This window comes from Nicotiana attenuata, chromosome 10 (assembly GCF_001879085.1).
Source record: "Nicotiana attenuata strain UT chromosome 10, NIATTr2, whole genome shotgun sequence".
NCBI lineage: Eukaryota > Viridiplantae > Streptophyta > Magnoliopsida > Solanales > Solanaceae > Nicotiana > Nicotiana attenuata.
Window position 1 is genome coordinate 15,400,883 of NC_031998.1, and position 23,557 is coordinate 15,424,439.

Here is a 23,557-nt window from a genome sequence, read left to right on the forward strand (position 1 = left end):
CACTGAAACGCGCATACAAAGCCACAACGAGCTCATAGAATTTATTGGTTTCACTGACTTGTTTGAAATTAGCACAGATGGCTACTCTGGTGGAGTTGTACTAATGTGGAAGCGTGAAGAGTTGGATATGGATCCAGTAGCAGATACCGACCAGGAGATCCATGCAAACATCCAGGTCAATAGAACTTCAAAACATTGGCTACTCCCCTTAGTTTATGCCAGCACTTTATTAGTGAAAGGAAAAATACTTTGGAATAATCTGCAAATAGTTGCAAAAATAACACATATCTGTGGCTATTATGTGGCAAATTTAATAAAGTCACAGCCGCCTCCGAAAAGTTTTGAGGTAGGCCTATAAATAGTAATAGAAGTACTGCATTTCTAAATTGTCTTGATGCTAGTGATGTGATTGACTTGGGTTTTGTAGGCCCACGTTTCACATGGACAAATAAAAGAAAAAAAAGGCAACACCAAATATTGGAACGATTGGATAGATTTCTTGAAAATTCAGACTGGGTGGAAATGTTCCCTGATGCCACGTACACATTCGGACCACTGCCCACTACTGCTAAGTCTGTCAAAAAATATTAGTAAACTAATGCACGTTTTCCGCTTTGAAAGATGTAGCTTAGTCACCGACTTTTCCAAAACACAGTTAAACAACACTGGAATAATAATACAAATTACACACATGCCATTTCTTCCTTCACATAACACGTGGAAGAATGGAACAGGTCCACATTTGAGAACATAAAACTAAAAAAAATTTAAAAAAAAACTCTTCTTGCACGCATTCTGGAACTCCAAAACATGCACCCACAACATAAAACCCATTTTCACCATACTCTTAAAAATAATCTTATTCATGAATATAACTTAATTCTCCAAGATGAACAAGATTTTTGGAAATTAAAATCAAGATTTCAATAGATAAAAGACGGGGATGCCAATACAAAAAATTTCCATATATCTTAATGACACAGTTGGTAATTGGACCTTTGACCCCAAGGGAATACATAATATTATTATTAAATACTTCTCAAATATCTACACAACTAAACTTGATTCATGTAGATATACCATAGCACCTAACCCAAGCCTACTCAACATCCTCACACAACAGGATAAAGAAGCACTCAATAGACCCCTCTTAGTAACAGAAATCAACAGAGCAACAAAATCCTTTAAACCACTAAAGGCACCAGGTCTGGATGGCATCCACCCAATTTTCTTCCAGAAATACTGGCCCGACACAAACTCAGCTATCATTCATACCTATACTCAAGCCTTTGCTAACTTAGTAATACCACCTAAAATAAACAGGACCTACGTAACTCTTATTCCGAAGGTTAAGCAACCCCAAAATATCTTTCAATATAGGCCCATCAGCCTTTGTAACACAATCTATAAAACTATAACAAAATTATTGTAATCCGTATTCGCCCTTTCCTCAATAATATTATCAGTCCTAATCAATATAGCTTTATTCCGGGAAGGAGAGCAATTGATAATGCAATAATTGTCCAAGAAGCGATCCACTCATTAAGGAATTGTACGAGTAAGACCGGAAAGATGATGCTCAAAATTGATCTTGAAAAGGACTTTGACCGACTTGAATGGTCATTCGTCAGGAGCTCATTGCATGCATTAAATTTTCCACAAGACCTAATAACGCTTATTATAAATTGCATATCCACCGCTATAACTTCAATCATTGCAAATAGCAAACCTACAGAATACCATCAAGAGGCATCCGTCAAGGAGACTCGCTATCCCCGTACCTATTCATCATCTATATGCAATCCCTAACACGTTGCATTGATTATGAAGTAGATATTTTGAACTGAAAACTCATTAAAATAAACCATAATGGCCCAGCCATATCCCACCTCCTTTTTGCGGATGACCTTATTCTATTCGCTGAGGCATACAATACTAGTGCAACTTCTATCATAAACATATTCAACTTCATTTTCCATCAATCCGGGCAGAGAATAAAAATTTTCAAATCCAAAATATTTTTTTCTTCTAATGTACCAGTTAAAAACCAAACATTGTTGGCCAACACACTAAACATTAAGATAAAAAAAATAATGTGGGAAAATACTTGGGATTTCCGATTACCAACTTACAACCAAAAAGTTCGAATTATCATTCATACTTGACATGATGAATACTCGACTAAAAGGATGGAAAGCAAAACTACTCACTTTATATGGGAGATTAACTCATATACAATTGACTCTGTTAGCCATCCCCACCCATTCCATATAAATAAACCTTCTTCCAACAAAGACTAGAAACAATATTGATCGCATCTAGAGAAACTTCCTATGGGGTTCTACAACGGACCAAAGGAAAACCCATCACATGAACTGGAATAAGGTAGCATCTCCTAAGCAAGAGGGAGGCTTGGGGCTATACAAAGCAATAAGGAAAAATATCACACTCCTATCAAACCTACTATGGAGATACCACTCAAATCCTGAATCTCTATGGGCAAAAATAATTAAGGGTAAATACATTAGCACTCAAAGAAGGAACCCTATGGTTTACAAAACAAATGACTCCTACATCTAGAAAAGCACTACCAAAACTTATTCTTTCTTCTCCATAGGCATCGCCTGAAATTTTGGAAACGGGAACCAAATAAGCATTTAGGATGATAGATGGGTTATTGGCCATCACACTTCAAGGGAACTAATTGAGGGGCCGTTAGGCAGGGAAGATATAAATACAAAGTTAACTGCATCATTACTAATAAAAATTGGAACCTAGAAGCTCTACCATACAACATACCAAATACGCTTTCTGATATCGTAACACAAACATACATTCCGTTCTCAGAAAAATTAAATGACTCCTTCTTCTAGAAAGAAACAGAAGATGGGAACTTCACAACAAAATCTGCATGCAATCTCTTCATTAGGCTCACAGAGGCAACTCAATCTCGTGAACCTTTTAACCACTTCTGGATATGGAAAGCACACTGCCACAACAAACTCAAAACTTTCGTCTGGCTACTAATACATCAACGACTGCCTACTGCAGTTGTTCTAACCCAAAGGAAAATAATTGAATGCAACTCCTGCAACATTATGGGACAGAGGAAAACATAAATCACATATTCTATCACTGCCCTATGAACAACACAATATGGGGAGAGCTAAACATCATCACCCCCAAACTCAAGCCGACTAGATTGGATAAAGGATAATTTTACCTCCACTACGAGCATCATACTACCAAATAACTCATCAATCCCGTTGGTTATTATCACACCAATTATTCTTTAGCATATTTGGCTCAACAGTAATCATAACATTTTAATAACTGCTCAACACACACTGATAGCAAAAAAACAGTTACGCACGCGATGGAATAACTTTGCCTAACAAACCAAAACTTCAAACATTTCATAACCACAAAAATCTCGATAAAATGGACACCCCTAACACAAAACATCTATAAACTCAATATAGATGGTGCACACCAAACAAACTCCAACATTGGAGGAGCAGGTGGAATCATCAAAGATTCCAAGGAAAATGGATTAATGAGTTCTCCTGCCACATAATGGTCTCATCACCCATACAAGCAGAAATTATCGCCCTATTAAAAGGATTGGAAATTGCTTTCACACAGTTGCAGACTTGCAGATATCAGATGAATCTGGATCAGTGTACTAATTACGGCTTGCAAAAAGGAACGGAAGCCATGATATTTGTGGTTATTCTTTCTCTTTTTCTTTTTTGTTTTACTTTATCGGATAATGGTTGAAAATAGAAAAAGACACCTCCATAGAAACTTCAAGTTCCCTACAGCACTAAAAGAAATCAAAATGTGAATACATGGAAAAGGAGAATTCTGTAAGAATTGGACGAATGCGAGAATGAGGAGCGACATAAACATATAGAGGAGGAGCAATATCGTGCATACCAGGTTCCTGCTCGACGCACTGGGCCAGCCGGATGTTAGGCATGTCTACCGTGAAGGAAACCAAGTGGTGCACACACTAGCGCAGTTTAGGAGCAGCTGTAACTCACATACTAACGTTGAGTGTGACGAACACTTCTGGAGTGAACCACCTTTATTTGCTTTCTCTACTTTCCGCAAAGACTTACTAGGGATTGCTTCGTTAAGATCAGTCTGGGACTGTAATAACTCTCTCTAATTTACGGCATAATAACAAATTATGCACCTTTCTAGCAAAAAAAGAAAGAGCTCAGTGTAGTTTTGAGGGTATGTAACAAACAGTGGTCAGTGGCTACTCATTTTCATAATACTAATACTAATACTAGTCACTTTCCCTTCCACAAAGAAACTGTTGTTTGGGAATTATGAGAAATACTTCTCACTAGCTATGATGCAAAATTCTCTCTAGTTGTATTTTACTTTCAGTTTGTAATTATGCTACTACTATTGGAGTTGTTGCATTTTACTTTCAAAGTTGTAATAGCTGTCTCAAAACAATACCAGTAGAACAAAAAGGCAATGCTAGTAATCTAGCACACCTACAGTGAAAAACAAAGGTCCTAACAACTCAAAGACTAACCAACTAAAATAACAAACACTGTATCAGTCTTCTAATACCAACAGAAGAAGCAATGGGTGCTTAAACACCCATAATACATAACTTAGATCCGCCATTGCCAAATGCTGCGACTTAAGCCATACAAATATTTAACCCTCACATTCCACAAGCAGGTGAACCGAACCGTTGACTGATCACAATGAGTTTGATACAAGAATCAACATTGATGCCCCACTTAACAAGTTTCCCCTGCAAGAGTAAATCCAGATTTTGCCCTTCCAAGCTACTTTAAGTTGCAAATATATTCTCTAATCTAGCTTTTTACTCTAACAGAATCACCAATAAGTTGCAAATATTCGGCACACAACAACAACTATGACCTTTCTTGTATCTGCTCTTTTAAATATCCTCAAGTTAGAGTCAATTTTTCAATTTAAAAATTTTCTCAGTTTACTTGTGCTATGCTCCATTTAACCTTCAAGAAACAGGTGAACAAGTATAGCACAGAAGTTGTTGCATACTTAGCCACCTAATGCCAAATGGCTAGAGTAACAGCAATGGCTAAAAGTAGTAGTAGCACACCATCTCCTCCTGGCAGGATGCCTAACCTGTTGAAAAGTTAACACCACATAAAATATGTTATTAGAATTTCATGCTATTGTTTTTGCACTGTATTAGACAACATATAATGAGTTAAAATCATAATTGGTTCTTAATGAGTTGCTAATTCTCATTGGCTCTTATCTTTCTATAATTAGTAGCGGCATACCTGAGCTTTTTCCTGGACTGATAAATGTATGTCATCACCGGCGGAAGGATGCCAAACAGAAAGCAGTTTGCATAAATCCCAGCAAAATCAAGAGCTCTTGAAAATGTAGAGGGAAAGAAAGAACCAATGAGAACTGGCAAAGCTAGAACAAAAGGCATCACAATGCTTTGCATAAATTTGAAACCATGTTTCCCTCTAATTTCCAAACCATTATCACTCTTGATTCCACTATAAGAAACTTCTCCTGCATTTCCAAGATTTTGCCTGAACTTGAAACTGGCTGATCCAACTTTGCCTACTTCACCTTGAGTTGTTACTCCTCTAGGACTACTGAGGATCAAATCCAATGTGTCGACAACCTGTTTCGGAAAACTAATTGCATATCCTATCAAGCTAGTGGCCAGTGCTGAAAATGCAAAACCTTGAACTGCTGGTAGAGCAGAGGAATTAACAGAGAGCAAGAGTGAGATCGGATCGCTTGAGACATATGAAGCATTGTTCCCAGAAAGTCCCAAAACAATCAAATTCCATGATACAACCATGATTAAAGGAATAGTCCCACCTAGAATTATTGCTTTTCTAGCATCATGTACAGTATTCCCAGCAATTTTACAAATAAAAGGTGTGATTACATGGAACCCCATTGTAAGCACAGCTACAGGAATAGCAGGCAAGATTGAGGAAAATCTCCAAGAAGCAAATCCAAAAGAAGTTACAATATTCATTCTCCCAACAAATAGTCCAATTACCACAAGTGCTGTAATGGAGAAAAGCATCATAATGCATAGACACCTATTGGCTACATCAATAACCTTAAAAGGTAACAAACATAAAACTAGTCCAACCAGTGATGGACACAGTCCATTAGCAATAACAGGATTAATTTTGCAAAACCACTGAGAAATAATTGAACCAATGCCTGAAACACAGGCTACTAACAAAGCAAAAGTTAGTGAAGCATAGACCAAAGCAACAAAAGAACCAATTTTACTTCCTAATGTCTTGGTTGCAAGACTAGTAAAGCTAACTTCATCAACCCCATCTTCCTCCATTGCAGCAAAACTAAGTTCAGCTACAAGAATGATAGAGGAAATGACATATACCCAAGTCAATAATAGGGCTACAGTTGATGGAAGTGGACCAGATTTTACAGTTAATGCAGGTAATCCCAACATTCCAGGCCCTACAGCAGTACCTACAACCAAACTTACAGCACCCCAAAAGCTTTTGTCCTTAGCCACTTCAATCTTTTCTTCAACATTACATTGTTCATCTGAAAAACTAGCTTCATTTGCATCCAAAGAGACAGCTAAAGGTTTGTGCTTTACACACCTAACTGTAAATGCTTCGAGAGTGGGCTTATAGAGTAGTTGCTTAAAAGTTGGAACTTTTGAGCTTTTGCAATGAGTTATATGACAAGTATTGTGGCTGAAAAATTGAAACTTGAACTGCTGTGAAAGAAGCATTGCTTATATACCCAAAAAAAAAAAAAATTTCAAGATCCCTTCAACTTTCCACCTTTGATTCAGCTGTGTAAAAATGAGAGAATTCTTGCTTGCATTTGACAAGTAACCATAGAAAGTACTTAGAATGGATTTTTTTTATATCGGCAATCAAATACAATAAATGGGGTTATGAGAGGGAAGGAGAAGAATTATGTAAAAAGTTGTTTGTGTGCAGAAATGAAAAGGGTCGGAACTGAGTAGTGACTGACAAATCCAGAAAGCAGGCCCCTTACAGTTGAATATTCAGGCGGCGGTGACAATTGACAAATGGATGTGAGGGTTCCCGTCCTGCCTAAGCACGTGTTTTAAAGAATCAGTTTTATGGAGTACTAGCTTTTTAAGGAGAATCTTATATGATGATTCCTAGACCCTGATTCCTAGACCCTACCAAAAAGAGCATTAAGGCTAAATCAATGTTTCGCCAAACTTGTTGTCACGATCCAAAATTTCGCATGTCAGTGATAGCGTCTATCGTAACACTAGGCAAGCCGATAATCACAATTAACCACACATCTTTAAATTGAAAACATAACGAAGTAAGCTTAATAGTGAAAATCACATAGATGACTGATAAGAAAATACTGCAACTCAATACAAAATCCCCCAAAATCCGAGTGTCACTGAGTACATGAGCATCTAAATGACAATACCGTCTAACGGCTAAAACAATTGTCTAGGAATATAGAACAGTGCTAATAAACTGAAAAGAAGGAGAGTCGAGGTTTGCGGACGTCAAAGCAGCTACCTCAAAAGTCTCCAAGCAGATGAAGATCCAAACCTGGCAACCGCTGTGTCCAGATATACCTGGATCTACACTTGAAGTGTAGAGTGTAGTATGAGTACAATCGACCCAATGTACTCAATAAGTAACAAGACTAACCTTGGGCTGAAAGTAGTGACGAGCTCAGACAGGTATAGTCCAAACCGAGATCATAACAGTACAGAAATGTAGACATGCCTTCAAGTTTAATAGTTTAAGTTCAACACGGATAAAATATGCCAAGTGTGACTGATATGAGGAATGTTACATCTCCATATCTATATGTCAATTATGCATGCCAACTGTAATGCAACACAGTAATAAAGTCATATACATACTCTCGGAATATTCAATCTCACTCAGCACGCTCAATCACTCAGTACTCCTAGTCACTTAGTACTCCCAGTCACTCTGCACTCTCGATCTCTCAGTGCTCTCGATCACTCGGCACTCACACTCAGTAGGTACGTGCACTCATTGCTGGTATGTCAGACTCCGGAGAGGCGGATCCTGCCCAAGCGCTAATATAAACCAATCATGGCATGAATCAATAAAGCCTATTGCAGCGTGCAGCCCGATCCCATAAATATCACTCAAAATCAGGCCCTCAGCCTCACTCAGTCATCAATCTCTCCAGTCTCTCGAGCTCACAAACCTCATGACAATCAGCCCAAACAATGATAGTGTGATGTAACAATAAATAGCAACAAAGACTGAGATATGATATGCAAATGATAGATGTGATTGAGCATATAATTGCAATTTAAGCAAATAATCCAACAACAGAAGTGACCTCTATGGGTCCCAACAGAACAAGCATATAGTCTGAGCATGATTTCTAGCATGGATTGTAGCTCAATTACTCTAACAAGTAGGAGTTTCATGGATAGAAATAGGGTTTGATAACTATACAGTTCCACGGACTTAACCGAGTCACAATCACTACGGTGCACGCCCACACGCCCGTCACCTAGTATGTGCGTCACCGCTACACCAATCACATAAAATGTAGTTCGGGGATTCATAACCCCAGAACCAAGTTTAGAAGTACTTACCTCAATCCGCGTAAATCTCTACTCCAACAAGCCCTTTGTGACGACCCGGCTAGTCGTCTTAAGAATTTACGCCCCGATCCCCCATTAATTGCTTCCCCTAAGTTCATTTCTGCTATTTTGGTTTGCCAGGACGTTCGGTGTTGAGTTTCGGAGAGCTTTGGGACACTTAGTCCCTAAATGAGGCTTAAGTGTTGAAAAGTGGTCCGTAGTCGGAACAGTGGGAAGACGACCTCGAAATGAAAATCCGATGGTTCCGTTAGCTCCGTTAGGTGATTTCGGGGTTGGGAGCGTATTCGGAATGTGTTTTGGAAGTCCGTAGCTCATTTAGGCTTGAAATGCCGAAGTTTGAATTTTATAAGTTTCCGATCCGATAGTGAGTTTTTGATTCGAGGGTCAAATTTGAATTTCGGAAGTTACAATAGTTCCGTCATGTCATTTGGGATGTGTGTGCAAAATTTCAGGTCATTCGGACGAGGTTCGGGTAGGTTTTTGATCGAAAGCGTGTTTTATTGGAATTTGAAGTTCTTAGGCTTGAATCTTTGATTAATTCGGGTTTCCAGCGTTGTTTTAGGTGTTTTTAAGATTGGTACAAGTTTGAATAAGGTATTAGGTGGTATTGGTGCTTTTGGTTAAGGTCCCGGGGGCCTCGGGATAATTTCGGGTGGTTAACGGAAGAATTTTGGAAGTTGAGAGGTAGCAGTTCTGCTGCTTCTGGTATCTTTTCGCTTCTGCGGCTTGGGAACCGCAGAAGCGGAGCCGCAGAAGCGGCCTTGGTCATCGCAGAAGCGTAATTTGGACTCCTCAGCTTTTCCGCAGGTGCGGAAGGTTTGACCGCAGATGCGGTTCGCACCTGTGAGATTTGTACCGCAGAAGCGGAACCTGGCCCATTAAGTGAAAACCGCAGAAGCGGCTTGGTTTCCGCAGAAGCGGGACCGCAGAAGCGGTCCCTTGTCCGCAGAAGCGGAAATACCTGTTCAGAAAAGGGAATTTCGAGGGTTGAGTTTCAAAAGTTGGAAAAATCAATTTCCACGCCGTAGCTTTGAATTTAATAGCAAAACCATGTGTTTGCGATGTTATATACAATGTGTAATTGAATTGAATAGATTTGGTCCATTTGGAGTCGGATACTTGTGGCAAGAGCGTGGTTTCTAGTTGATATTGAGCCGGTTCGAGGTAAGTGGCTTGTCTAACCTTGTATGGGGGACCTTTCCCCTTAGGACATGATCTTTGAATATTTGAATGCCTCGTACGTGAGGTGACGAGCGCGTACTTGAGCTAATTGCTGTAAACCCGTTTCTACTTGAAGTATTTAAATTGAGATTTCCTGTTTACTTGTTCATTTTAGACTGTAAGTTTATACCTGTGCTAGCTTAGAGACGCATGTTTAGCTGGCTTACTTGCTTATTTGTTTAGCTGTACTATTTGTACTCTGTTAAGCATGTTAGGCTTGAATTTACTATTACTTGTCCTGATTTTAGCATTTATTTTGAGATTATGGGTTGTTGTTGTTGTGTGTTTAATTTGGGACTATGGGACGGCTTCCCGGGAGATCCCCTGTACTTGAGATATTCTGGACTGAGGGTGCGGGATACCAAGAGATCCCTGGCACATGTGTTTCTATATATATTGGGATACCAAGAGATCCCTGGCTTACTTATTGAGGATACCCAGAGATCCTCGGGATACCAAGAGATCCCCGACTTACTTATTGAGGATACCAAGAGATCCTCGGGATACCAAGAGATCCCCCGGCTATTATTCCTTGTTGAGGGCAGTTTTCCTTGTATTGTTACCTTTGTTTTCTATTACTGTTCTTCCTTATTTACCTGGTTTAGATTCTCGCTATAGACTTTATTTAAACTGCTTCCGTTATCTCATTATTTATTATGTTCTATCTCAGTAGGGCCCTGACCTTCCTCGTCACTACCCAACCGAGGTTAGGCTTGGCACTTACTGAGTACCGCTGTGGTGTACTCATGCCTCTTCTGCGCATGTTTTTTTTTTATGCGCAGATCCAGGTACTTCCTCCCAGGCGTATCATCCTCGTGGTGGAGAGTCCTAGCTGAGACTTGAGGTATATCTGCTACGTTCGCAGACCAGGAGTCTCTACTCTATTCCGACTTTAGCAGGTAGTTCCTTTCTTTCCTTTCATGTTGTTTAGACATTCTGGTGTAGAACAGATTACTACATTCTATTAGCCTGTGTTTCCCGTGAGTTTCCGGGTTTTGGGATTTAGTTGTAGACTTCCGCATATTTTTGAGTTGTATAGGCCGAGTGGCCTTATATACAGTTGTTATTTCCGTATGTTCAGTTTTAATTAATTATTCCGCAAATGTTAATTTGTTATTCCGCACTGTTAGGCTTGCCTAGTTGTAGGAACTAGGTGCCATCACGACATGTTCATGGAGGGTGAACTGGGGTCGTGACACCCTTGCCTCGCGAATTGGCCTCTGAACGACTCGAATCTAGCCACAAACAACTCAATACAATCAACACAAGCTTTAAGAATCAATTCCATATGAAAGCTAGGTTCTTTAACAAAAGTCAAAAAGTCAACCCCGGGCCCACGTCTTGAAATCCGATAAAATTTATAAAATTCGAACACCCATTCAATAACAAGTCCAACCATACCAAAATTATCCAATTCTGACATCAAATCGTCACTCATCTCCAAATCTTACTCTCCAATCCCTAGTCCAAAAATTCCCAAATTTCACCTTAAAAACACTAATCTAGGTGGGAAACTCAATGGGTTCAATATTAATGAATAAAAATGATCAAAAGTGGCTTACCTCTTGAAATCTCGTGAAACCCCTCTAAAAAATCGCCTCCAACCAAGCTCCCAAACTCCAAAAATGAAGAAATCACGAAACCCTTTTAATTTAATCGCTGCAGTGGTTCCGCTTATGCTGTCCATTTAGCCGTTTCTGCGATACCTCTTTTGCAGTTAAAAATCTGCTTCTGCGGAAAAACGCTCAATACCCGACCTACCGCACCTACGGCCTAGCCATCGTGCATGCGATATCGCACCTGCGACCCCTGGCTCGCTTCTGTGGTGGCACACCTGCAACCAATCCTCCATAGGTGCGATGGCACCAGACATCAACAGCATCAGAAATTCTTCTAAGTCCAATTTCAATCCGTTAGCCATCTGAAATCCACCTGAGGCTCCGGGGACCTCAACCAAACATACCAACAAGTCCTAAATCATCATACGAGCTTAGTTGAGGCCTTAAATGACATCAAAATACGAATCACACCCCAATTCAAGCCTAATGAAACTAATAAATTTCCAACTTCAACAATCGATGCCGAAACCTATCAAACCAACTCTGTTTGACCTCAAATTTTACACACGGGTAATCAAGGACTCAACAGACCTATTCCAACTTTCAAAACTAAAATCCGAGGCTGATAATCACAAAGTCAACTCTCGGTTAAACTTCACAACTCTTGAAACTTCCAATTTTTCAACTTTCGCCAATTCAAGCCAAAATCATCTACGAACCTCCAAATCAATATCTGGACACATTCCTAAGTCTAAAATCACCATACGGAGCTATCGGAATCGTTAACTCTATTCCGGAGCCATTTATTCATAAGTCAACATCTAGTCAACTCTTTCAACTTAGGCTTCCAACCTTGGGACTAAGTATCCCAATTTTTCCAAAACATCCCCAGAACCAAACCAACCACCCCAGCAAGTCAGATAATGAAAAACAAACACAGAATATGCAATAAATAGGGGAACTGGTCTATAATACTCAAAACGACCGGCCGGGTCGTTACACTTGTAAAATTTACTTGTTTTAAAATATATTTATTTTCTCAAATAATATTTTTAATAAGGATTTGAAGGAAAAGCTATTGTGTAGCTATTGCACTAAGTAAAGTCTTTCAAAGATTTTGATTAGAGACTGGAACTCGATATAAGTGTATCTACAAGCTATAGCCTTTCTAACTAGTTGACTCTGCGGATCATATGATTCAGTTGCGTTCTATGTTTTGCTTAGTATAGTTGAATTTATTTATGGTGAATGTGTATTTTCAGAGAGATTTTAGAGTTTGTTACTTTGTAATTAATTCACTTTTCCCCTATAAATAGAGAGATTCTATTCCATTGTAATTCATCCCAAATCAATAAGAATTCTTTCTTTCTATTTTTCTCAGCAATACTCTTTTCTTCATTTATTATTTATAACACCTTATCAGCACGAGACTCTAACCAGTTGAGAGAGGACGGTTGTTTTAATTTGTGGATATACTATTAATTAGTTGTCTAATGTTTGAGAAATTAAACAACTCGTGAAGAGAAGATACAGGAATTTGTGTGAGGCTCTTGGTCAGAGGCTTTGGGATACGTGTATAGTGCTCGACTTGTACATAATATTGAGCATAATGATTGTCAGTATTCCATGAACTTTCTTCATGAATAGATTTTGGATTTAAGGTAAGTATTTTACCTTATTTTTCTCTTTTAAATTCTTGAAATTCTATAATTTGCTTTTAAATACAAGCAAAGACAATAAATTTTGATTATAATTCTAATAGATTTTGTAAGAAATTATAACCACCCGGAGTGATAAAAAATTTATGTCTTGCCATAGTCAAATTCATGTATGATTGTGAGCACAAGGAGTGAAAACTCGTCCCGTTGAATTTGCTTCATTCTCGTTCCCTTAAGAGAATGTGGTAGCAATATGTGATAATTATGAAAGAAGACAATTATTACCGTGAAGGTATCAATGGATGTAGACGTGCCAATAGACGAAATTATAATCGTCATCATTTGTAAGGAGAACAATAAGGATTCTTAAAATAATTCTTTACTATGTGAAAGTAATGTTTATCATCGATTTGACATGAGATTTTGTATAGCACATTTGGATGATTATGATTCATTCATGATGTGGATGTGACAACATGTGATATATGAATACATATTCATTCTTGGAAGAATATGAACGTGCTAGTGGTAGTGAATATACCTCACTCACCTCTAGAAGGAGATCTGAGAGGAAATAAGAAAATAATTTTATTATTATTGCATGAATGGTCATTGATCACCTACCTATTGTGGTTATGCCAAAATATTTTGGTAATGTAATTATTACAGGGCAAAAGTAGTTGAAGCAACATATCTTGCCTATAATGATTTTGACCATGACCATAATGGTACAAATTTTTCCTTGAAAGAGACATTAACCATATGGATGTTGATTAATATGTGGCAGTAAAAAATTAATTGAGAGCTCTGAATGAGTCAATTATACTATTTTGGAGAAATAAAATTGATTATCAATAAGGTATTGTATCGTAGTAAGTCTCAAAGAAACTTATTATGTTTCTAAAGTATTCCGAAAAGCGGTTGGTTATATTGAGACTATAAATAAAGGAAAGACTTAATATCTTCTATTACAATAACTTTTAGCGGGGTAATATATATGTGAAAAACTACTCATTTTATTTTTTTAATTCGTGCTACACATATAGAATGCCATAATAAAGTAGAAGTTTACTGATATAAAAGTCTATATCATAATAAACTTGGAGTTTATTGATAATTGCACACGTCATGGTGTAAACCTAAAGTTTATCAATATTGATAATTTATTCAGTTGACATAATTTGTTTACCCATATTAATTTAAGTATGATGTGCAAAAATAAAATAGAATTCACATGGGTAAATATTAAAGAACTAGAGGTTTTTTACGAATTCTCGTATTTTGCTTGTTCTTACTAATTACTAGACCAACTAAAATTAGGATACTGAAAATACCAAAGGTGAATATGGGCTCATTCACCTGCCATATATACCACATAAGATGCATCTATGAGATGGTTACTTGTGCCATTATTATTAAAACGTAACCTGGTGTTTGCGAGGTAACTTACTCAACAATTTAATTTAAAGAATAATTTTCAGATTTTTTAATCAAGACAGTTCATTCTGATAAGTTGGTTTACATCACAGTTGGTTTAGCAAAATAATATATTGAGTGCATCCACTTAATAGCTAAACTATTGCTTATGAGAATAAAGTTATCTATATCAGTTTGATATACGTTATATACGAAAAGTATACTATATTCTCTCCTCACAAGTGGTTTAGGGTCAGGAACCAAATAATTTTATTTTGTTATTATTAATGTGCGGTGTATGAATTTTGATTAACATCATAACACAGAAATGTGGATTTTCAAAGTGTAGGAAATAAATTAGTTTTTCTAAAATGAGGGGAGACGGGATAAACAATTGAGAAAAAGTTACGTGGAATGAATTATCATTTGTACATCTAGATCCTAGAATAAGATAATAAACTTGAAGTTCATAAAAATATAATTCATGTGCAATATATTGCAAAGCATGCCAGATGCATTTGCTGACCCAAAGAAAGTAATTATGTTCTCACTGCAAATACTCCTAAAATAAGTCCTAGAAGGACAAAATCTATGGTACGCTTAAATTGTATAGAAAATCGATTTTAAATAAAATTCTTGATAAAGAAGATGAGCAAATGATTAAAATGATTATAATAAGGAGGCAAGTGATCTAGAAGATCACATGACATAACACTTCATAAAATCTCAAGAGAGGTTCAGGCACTTGAAAATATGAATGAAGATATCTCTATGTTATGTCTTTATGAAAAAATGGAGGTTGCAACCGATATAAAATTTTCGTCGACTAGATCTATGATAACGCTAAATATATGTGAGGATCTTAAGTTTGGAGAAACAATTCAAGTAGAATTGATTTTATATGAAAGACACGTAGTTTTGGACCTGCAGTTCAAATACTTGAAAGTATAAAGTCAATGGTATGTGCAATCCCTTTTATCTATCTTATATGTCTAGCATGACATGAAAACTTGATATGCATCTAAAGTCTATTTATATGGCTTATATGACTTAATTTGTATGACAATCCTGAAGTGTTGGATATGGGGTTTGGGTCGCGAGTCGCCCATATCGATTGACCCTACCCATTTAGAGGAGATAGTTACCTGGGGAAGTTAATACACATAAATAATTTAAAAAAATTACTGCACGTTAGAGAGATAATGGGAACGTGCGATTGAATGTGAGCGGCAGTTTTTTCTCTTGAAACCCCTCTCTTTCCTTTATATATCTTTCTTCCTCAACATAGAAAAAGGCAATGAAGTGATTCTCCCTCAAGAAAATACACTGTGATAAACAAAAATAAGGTATTTAGATCGTGAACAAGAACTTCGTTTCCAAGAGAGACGAAGTCGGATTCGGACAATTGATTGGATCAGATTGTGCAAAAACTTCCGCTGTTGTTAACAGGTATACAAATTCGACATTCCTATTACTGTTTAATCAACAATGGTATCAGAGCCAAGTTTTTTTTAATTGCTTCCAAGTCTTGAAACTTCTTATCTGAAGAACATTGTTGGGTTTTGTGTTTTTTGTCAATTATTGCTATGTGTTGGATGAAATCCAAAATTTGAAAAACAATGATGAAATTGTTGGCTTTTACGTGATAATAATGGAGTTGTAAGAGATTTTGAAAAGTATGGATTAAAAGTGCAGACATCTTTTTTTTCAATGTGATGTCTGTCTGCACCAGAATCTCACTATTCAATTGTAGGTAAATTTTATGGCCCTTTAATGTATTTCCTTAAAAAAATAAAATAAAATGCTTAAGACCTATGAAATTAGAATTCTATGCTTGCTGGTTAGAATGTTTCGTGGGCCTTTTCAGGCTAAATATTGTGATCTTTGTTGGCCTGTGTTATAAGTATTCATGTATTCTGGATACAATATAAAAGCAAAACAAGGTCTTATCCTAGAATTGTTAATGATTACGTGTAACCTTGTATTTTTTTTTCTTTTTCACTGTTCAATAAATTTTGAACATGGAAAACAAATATAATGTTTAATTCTCGATGAGACATTAGTTGCTGACACCAAATTCAATGGATCCCTTTTGGTTATATTGTGGAAAGCATCAGTGAGTATTTACTGGTGAAAGCATCTATTATGTTCTCATTGAAATATAGACATAGTGCCTTTACAGGATGAACTATTTACTGTTTGAAAAATATAGTTTTATTTAATTGTCCTATGAATTTCTAAAATTGTAAAGAGATTCATCACATTATGACAACTTTGCCATGAATTCGATTAATTGAACCTCCGTTTGACTTTCCAAAAAAGGATGACTCCTTATTAATGGGTATATTTTTTTTTTTTTTTTTTGTGTGTGTATATATATATATATATATATATATATATATATATATATATATATATATATATATATATATATATATATATATATATATACTAGTTTAGCTGTTATCCTTTAGAGTTAATTTTTCTTCTACGAGTATGTGACATGTGTTGTCACATTGAATGATTTTAACCATTCTAAGTATTTTCTTGGTCCTATTTCAGATATGGCTGAACAGGGACAAGATCGAATTACTCCAAGTGGAAGTTCTCAAAGTCAAGGAAGAGGACAACGTAGAAGGATACGTTGTCGCAGGACTTATTTCTATAATGATTCAGATTCGGAGCCTGAAGTCATCAAGAATGTCCCAAAGGCGAGGCAAAATGAGTTAAGGAATCGAAGGCTGAACGAAGAGAAGGAGAAAAGAAATTTAGGGAGCTTAGGGAATTTAAAATAGGCCCTGATACTTCCATTCCTGAACATGTACACCTTTTTAGGTTAAAAAGAGCTGAATTGGCTAATTACATAGAAATTATTGATTGGGAAGCATTAGCTATTTTAGCAAACTCTCTTCGAGATCCTTGGGTGAAAATTTAATTGAGATTTATCATGATGTTTGGCCTAGTGCACCTTTTAGCGTATATGAGAAAGAGTTAGTGTTCGATTGGTACATGTATGTCCTAGCAAACATGTAAATTGTTATTATGTATTTTATCTTAATAAAATTTAAATTATGTTATTTGTCTCAGCAGTTACATACATTGTTTATTATATTTTTTTGTAATGGATTGAGACTTGAAATAATGTACACACTAAGAAGTGATTTTAATATTAATTAAAATATTTAGATATAGATGATGAATGGAAACGGAGTGGCCGTTCGATTCTATACTAAATGTAGAATTAATATTATAATTAATTTACTTGAGTGTGTAATCACATGCATAAATTGACTGAAGTATATATTGATGAGTTAAACTTGTAAAATTATCTCTAATAACAGACATGGCATCGAAAAGTATCATTGCTAACTTGAACATGGGTGACAAACTGAATGGTGAAAATTACGACATCTGGAGTCGTAAAATGTGGTATGTACTCGAAGAGCAAGATGCTCTTGAAAGTATTAACCATGCTATGAGTCACCCAGAGGAGGGTAACACTGCCCAACACATGAGGAATCTGGAAACTTATAATATTTGGAGAAAGAAAGATTCCACTACATGTGGAATTATTGTAAGCTCAGTTGTTGATGATCTCATCTACGAATGTGAGCAATATCCTACTGCTCAAGCCACGTGTGCACATTTAAGAGAGGCATATGGGGGTACAATTGTGACTCACCTTCCACAGCTGACAATCAAGTTTGACACGTACAAAAAGCGTCATGATCACAGTGTCAAGCTACATCTAAGGGTGATGTCAAATATGATTGCTCAAATCAAAAGTGCTGGCCATGTTCTCTCTGATGAGCAGCAGGTTCACACAGTGATTCGGTCTCTTCCCAATAATTGGGAACATCTAAAGGTTAACTTGACCCAGAATGATAGCATCAAAACTTTTGCTGATGTTGCCCATTATGTGGAGCATGAAAAATAACGGAAAGGGTAAGGAGACCGGATAACGATCCTCTAAGAAAAGAAACAAGCCAAATTTCAAGAAAGAAAATTGGTTCTACAAGAAGAAAGACAATAGCAAGATGAAGTGCTACAATTGCCAAGTCCAAGGGCATTTTGCTCGTGAGTGCACTGAGCCGAAAAAGGTAGCATTTCAAAATGCATCTCTTAGTGCTATATATGTTTCTAGAACTTTTTTACTAATTGAATCTTATCCTATGTGGATTGTAGACTCAGGGGCCACCGACCATGTGAGTCGCGATAGAGAAGCGTTTGTAGAGTTTCGTCGAGCTCCACCTGGATCAAAACATGTATATGTGGAAAATAATGCAAAGCTTGAAGTCAAAGGGATAGGCACTTGCAGAATGGTCATGCGTGGTGGCCGATCTTTGATGTTGCATGGCGTCCTATATGTTCCAGAGATTCGACGAAACTTAGTCTCTGTGTCTGTTCTTCTAAATTTAGATTTCAATTTGAACTTTAGTCGCAACGGTCTTAAAAATACTCAAGATAGTGTTTTTTATGGTTTTGGACATCTTTATGATGGTTTTATTGTGTTAGATTGTAATCCTTCTACGTATAAGTATTATGTTAACCGTTGTGTTATGGCATGTTATTCTAGTAACAATGATGTTGATGTTATTACATGTCATGTAAGATTAGGTCACATAGGGCAGGATCGAATGAATAGATTGGCTAAGGAAGGACATTTAGGTTCTTTATCTAAAATTGAAATGCCAACTTGTGAAAATTGTCTTGCTGGAAAGATTACACGTAAACCATTTGGAAAGGCTAAGAGAGTTGATTTTCCACTGCAATTAATTCATTCTGATATCTATGGTCCAATGAATGTGAGGGCTAGGACTGGTGCTTTATATTTCATTACGTTCATTTATGATTTCAAACGCTTTGGTTATGTCCATTTGATTTCTCATAAATCTGAAGCACTTGAATGCTTTAAGAAATATTTGAATGAAGTTGAGAATCAATTAGACAAAAGGATTAAGACCTTAAGAACCAATAGAGGGCGTGAATATCTATCAAAAGAATTTGAAGAATTGTGTAATGAAAAGGGAAGCACCAGACAGTTAACCATTACGTACACACCTCAACAAAATTGTGTAGCAGAAAGGAGGAATAGAACACTACTAGACATGATAAGGTCCATGATGGCGTGGGCAAATTTACCTATCTCCTTTTAGGGAGATGCGTTATTGACTGCAACCTACATATTGAACAAAGTGCTTTCTAAATTAGTTTCTTCCACTCCTTATGAGCTATGGACTGGTCATAAACCAAACTTAAAGGATTTACAACCTTGGGGTTGTGCTGCATATGTAAAAGATTCTTTTAGCAAGTTGTGTAGATTAGGTCCAAAAGGCAAGAAATGTGTCTTTATAAGATATTCAGAACACTTCAAAGGGTATGTGTTCACTAGTGAATTAGAGGATGGAAGTGTTACTGAGATTGAATCACGAGATGTCACATTTCTGGAAAATGATTTTTCAAAGAAGGGCGAGGTAAAGAATGGAGAGCCTCTTTATGAAATGTTGAACTCAGATAGTCAACAAGTGTCTTCTGACACAGTTGATAATCAAATTGATCAAGATCTTATTCTTGATCCGAGTGGGAGTGGGAGTGGGAACTCCCAATCCCAAAATCCTTCTGACGAACCTGAATTTCAACTACGAAAGAGTGCCAGGAAAAATATACCCAAACATACTTATGAAATTGAAGATTATGCTTTCTTGGTATCTCCCACAGAAATGGATGAGCCAAAGTATGTGACTGAGGCTTTATCGAGCCCTGGAAAAGATGAGTGGATGAAAGCAATGAAAGAAGAATTAGAGTCCATGAAAACCAACAAAGTCTGGGATCTAGTTGATCTTCCGTCTGGGCGTAGAGCCATTGGGAACAAATGGGTTCTCAAAGTTAAACGCAAAGCGGATGGGTCAATAGAAAGATACAAGGCACGATTGGTGGCAAAAGGCTTTACTCAAGAAGCTGGAATGATTATGAGGAAACATTTTCACCAGTTGTGAAGTTTACCTCAATTCGCTTACTTTTGGCTATTGTTGCACGTTTGGATTTGGAATTACATCAAATGGACGTGAAGACAGCTTTTCTCAATGGAGAACTAAACGAAGAAATCTACATGGAACAACCTGTAGGCTTCATCGTTAAAGGCCAAGAAAAGAAGGTCTGTAAATTGAAAAGATCTATTTATGGCCTGAAGCAATCTTCAAGGCAATGGTATTTGAGATTTCACAAGGAGGTGATCTCATATGATTTCACCATGATCAATGAAGACCATTGCATTTATGTGAAGAAGTCCAATGGGATGTTTGTAATTCTTTCTCTTTATGTGGACGATATTTTATTGGCCGGAAACAATTTGGAGTATTTGAAAACTATCAAGTCATGGCTTTCAAAGTCATTTGACATGAAAGATATGGGCGAGGCAGACTATATCCTTGGAGTTAAGATCCAAAGAGACCGTTCCAAAAAGTTATTGAGTCTATCTCAAGAAACTTATATAAAGAAAATTTTGGAGCGTTTTCGCATGAATGGTTGCAAATCCATGGATACTCCTATAGCGAGAGGTGAAACTTTAAGCCTTGAAATGTGTCCCAAGACTGAAAATGAAAAGGAAGACATGTCTCGAGTTCCATATTCAAGTGCTGTCGGGAGCTTGATGTACGCTATGATGTGTACTCGCCCAGACATTTGTTATGCCGTAGGTCTGGTTAGCAGGTATCAATCCAATCCTGGAAGAGATCATTGGAAAGCTGTGAAGAGAATTTTCAGATACCTGAAGGGAACTGCAGATTATTCACTATGTTATAGTGGAAATGATTTATACTTGAGAGGATATACAGATGCTGATTGGGCTGGTGATCGGAATGATAGAAAATCAACATCCGGTTATGCCTTCTTACTTAATGGTGGTGCTATATCATGGAAAAGTAAGAAACAAACCTGTACAGCCCTTTCAACAATGGAAGCTGAGTTCGTGGCTTGTGCGTCTGCAGTACAAGAAGCTGTTTGGTTGAAGAGATTCTTTGAGCATTTGGATATTACAAAGAACTCTCAGGGTCCCATGACTCTATATTGTGATAGTCAAGCGGCTATTGCATATACAAAAGATCCTAAGAATCACAGCAAGACCAAACACATTGACATCAAGTATAACTTTGTAAGAGACATGGTAGCAAGTGGAGAGATAAATTTACAGTACATTCCTACGCGAAGCATGATAGCTGATCCTTTTACAAAGGCGATATCTAGAGACTTGTTTGAAAAACATGTTATGGCTCTAGGTTTGCCAAGGATATGAACGTATTTATGTATTGTAAAATGACTTTAGAATTATAATATGCTCATCAATATTTTACTCTTGAATTATGCTTATATCTCGTATACATGTGATGAATGTTTTGTTGATAAAGTGTGTCGAACAAGCCGTGAGATTGGCTCTATCACACGAGCAATCACCTCTTACGTTAAGAATCGTGAAGATATGAGACCTTATAGAACCTTGGATAATGCGAGATTATATTTACTTGTAGAGGTCGTTCTTGACAACTAATCAGACTTACGAATTTCACTATTCGATTATGACTTATTTTGTAAGCCAGATGTGAGTTTCTCTAAGAAGATGGTTTAAGGATTATTGAAGTGAGAAAATCGGGTTAGACACTTGAAGGTGTCTAGACCAAGATCTGTACGGTGTTGAATGATTAAAATAAGACACACGCGCCAATATAAGGTGAGAACGCTGTAACATGTGTTTCATACCACGTGTGCTATCGACCAATGGGATAATGGAAGAATGAATCCCTGCTTCTTCATTGTGTGAGATCCCAAAGAAGTTACATTAACTTTTATTGGAATACCCTTTGACCTTTTACTGTTTCTTGAAGTGTCAATCGGTGTTGCTACTTTAGCATATCACTAATAGCCATGAGTGATTCGGCGATGCAGTGCAGTCTAGAAAAGCAGTTGATTTGGAATGGAAAGATTTGAGTAGAAAGGGAAGACAAACAATATTTTTGATTTAATTTGTATTCGTAGGTTGACCATTACACTTACCATGATGGTATTGGGTGTAATTGTGGATACAATGTTATATATGAACTCAAGTTCACCTCTTTTAGAGGATGAAGGATCAGATAACTAGCTACTAGAGTAGCCAACAATGTTTGGGGTATTGCGAGTGATAATAAGATTCTCATGGCAGTAGTGAATCCTTTTCGCATGTGATTGGATTTCTACATAGAGCTATAAAACAACTTTAAATGGTGTAAGAATATTGTAGCTCTTAATGCTTGCAGGTCTCACGATTTATTTACCAGTATGAATTATGTGTGTTATTCACATGGCACTAGCTTGGGTCTAGCCCATCATGTGCGAAGTAGGAGATGTTGGATATTCGGTTTGGGTCACGGTCGCCCATATGGACTGACCGTATCCATATATAGAAGATAAAACCTTAAAGAGGTTAGCTAGGGAAGTTAAAACACAGATAAATAAATAAAAAAACTATTGCACGTTACAGAGATAATGGGAACGTGCGATTGAATTTGAGCGACAATTTTTTCTCTTGGAACCCCTCTCTTTCCTTTATGTCATAAACAAGAACTTCGTTTCCAAGAGAGACGAAGTCGGATTAAGGCAATTGATTGGAACGGATTCTGCAAAAACTTCTGCTGTTGTTAACAGGTACACAAATTCGATGTTCCTGTCATTGTTTAATCAACATGAAGGATGTAAATCGCATAAAGCATATACAATTCTTGGTCCTGAAGTACCACATACCAAGTGCAATTTGTGCACATATGTATCTTGATATAACTATAAGCATGATAATGTGATAGCGAAATTTTTTTTACCTCTATGGAGATATTGAAAAGGCTATTCCACGACATTATATGAAGGCATTACATATCTATCAAGAATGATGATTTCAAGTGCAACATATTCATTCAAGTTAATATGGTTGATTTGTTTATCAAATCTCTACCAACGATCTTTTGAAGAGGGTTCACAAGATTTAAATATGAAGGCTCAAAGATGTGAATTGATTGTGTCATCAGGGAGAGTTAATACACATTGTA

General features: G+C 36.9%; 1 protein-coding gene across 1 annotated transcript; it reads right to left on the bottom strand.

The window, feature by feature from the left end:
* LOC109233057 (tyrosine-specific transport protein) lies at positions 4,419-7,113 on the bottom strand. The gene is made up of 2 exons (XM_019398806.1): positions 5,304-7,113; positions 4,419-5,142 (listed from the first exon to the last, which is right to left on the bottom strand). Exons 1-2 carry the CDS (start codon positions 6,767-6,769, stop codon positions 5,064-5,066), a joined length of 1,545 nt encoding a protein of 514 aa, XP_019254351.1. The 5' UTR covers positions 6,770-7,113; the 3' UTR covers positions 4,419-5,063.

Bases quoted from the DNA above. Each gene is read 5' to 3' on its own strand.
- LOC109233057 (XM_019398806.1), bottom strand. From the start codon at position 6,769: ATGCTTCTTTCACAGCAGTTCAAGTTTCAATTTTTCAGCCACAATACT. The intron at 5,143-5,303 runs GTATGCCGCTAC...ACTTTTCAACAG, and splicing joins CAGTCCAGGAAAAAGCTCAG to GTTAGGCATCCTGCCAGGAG.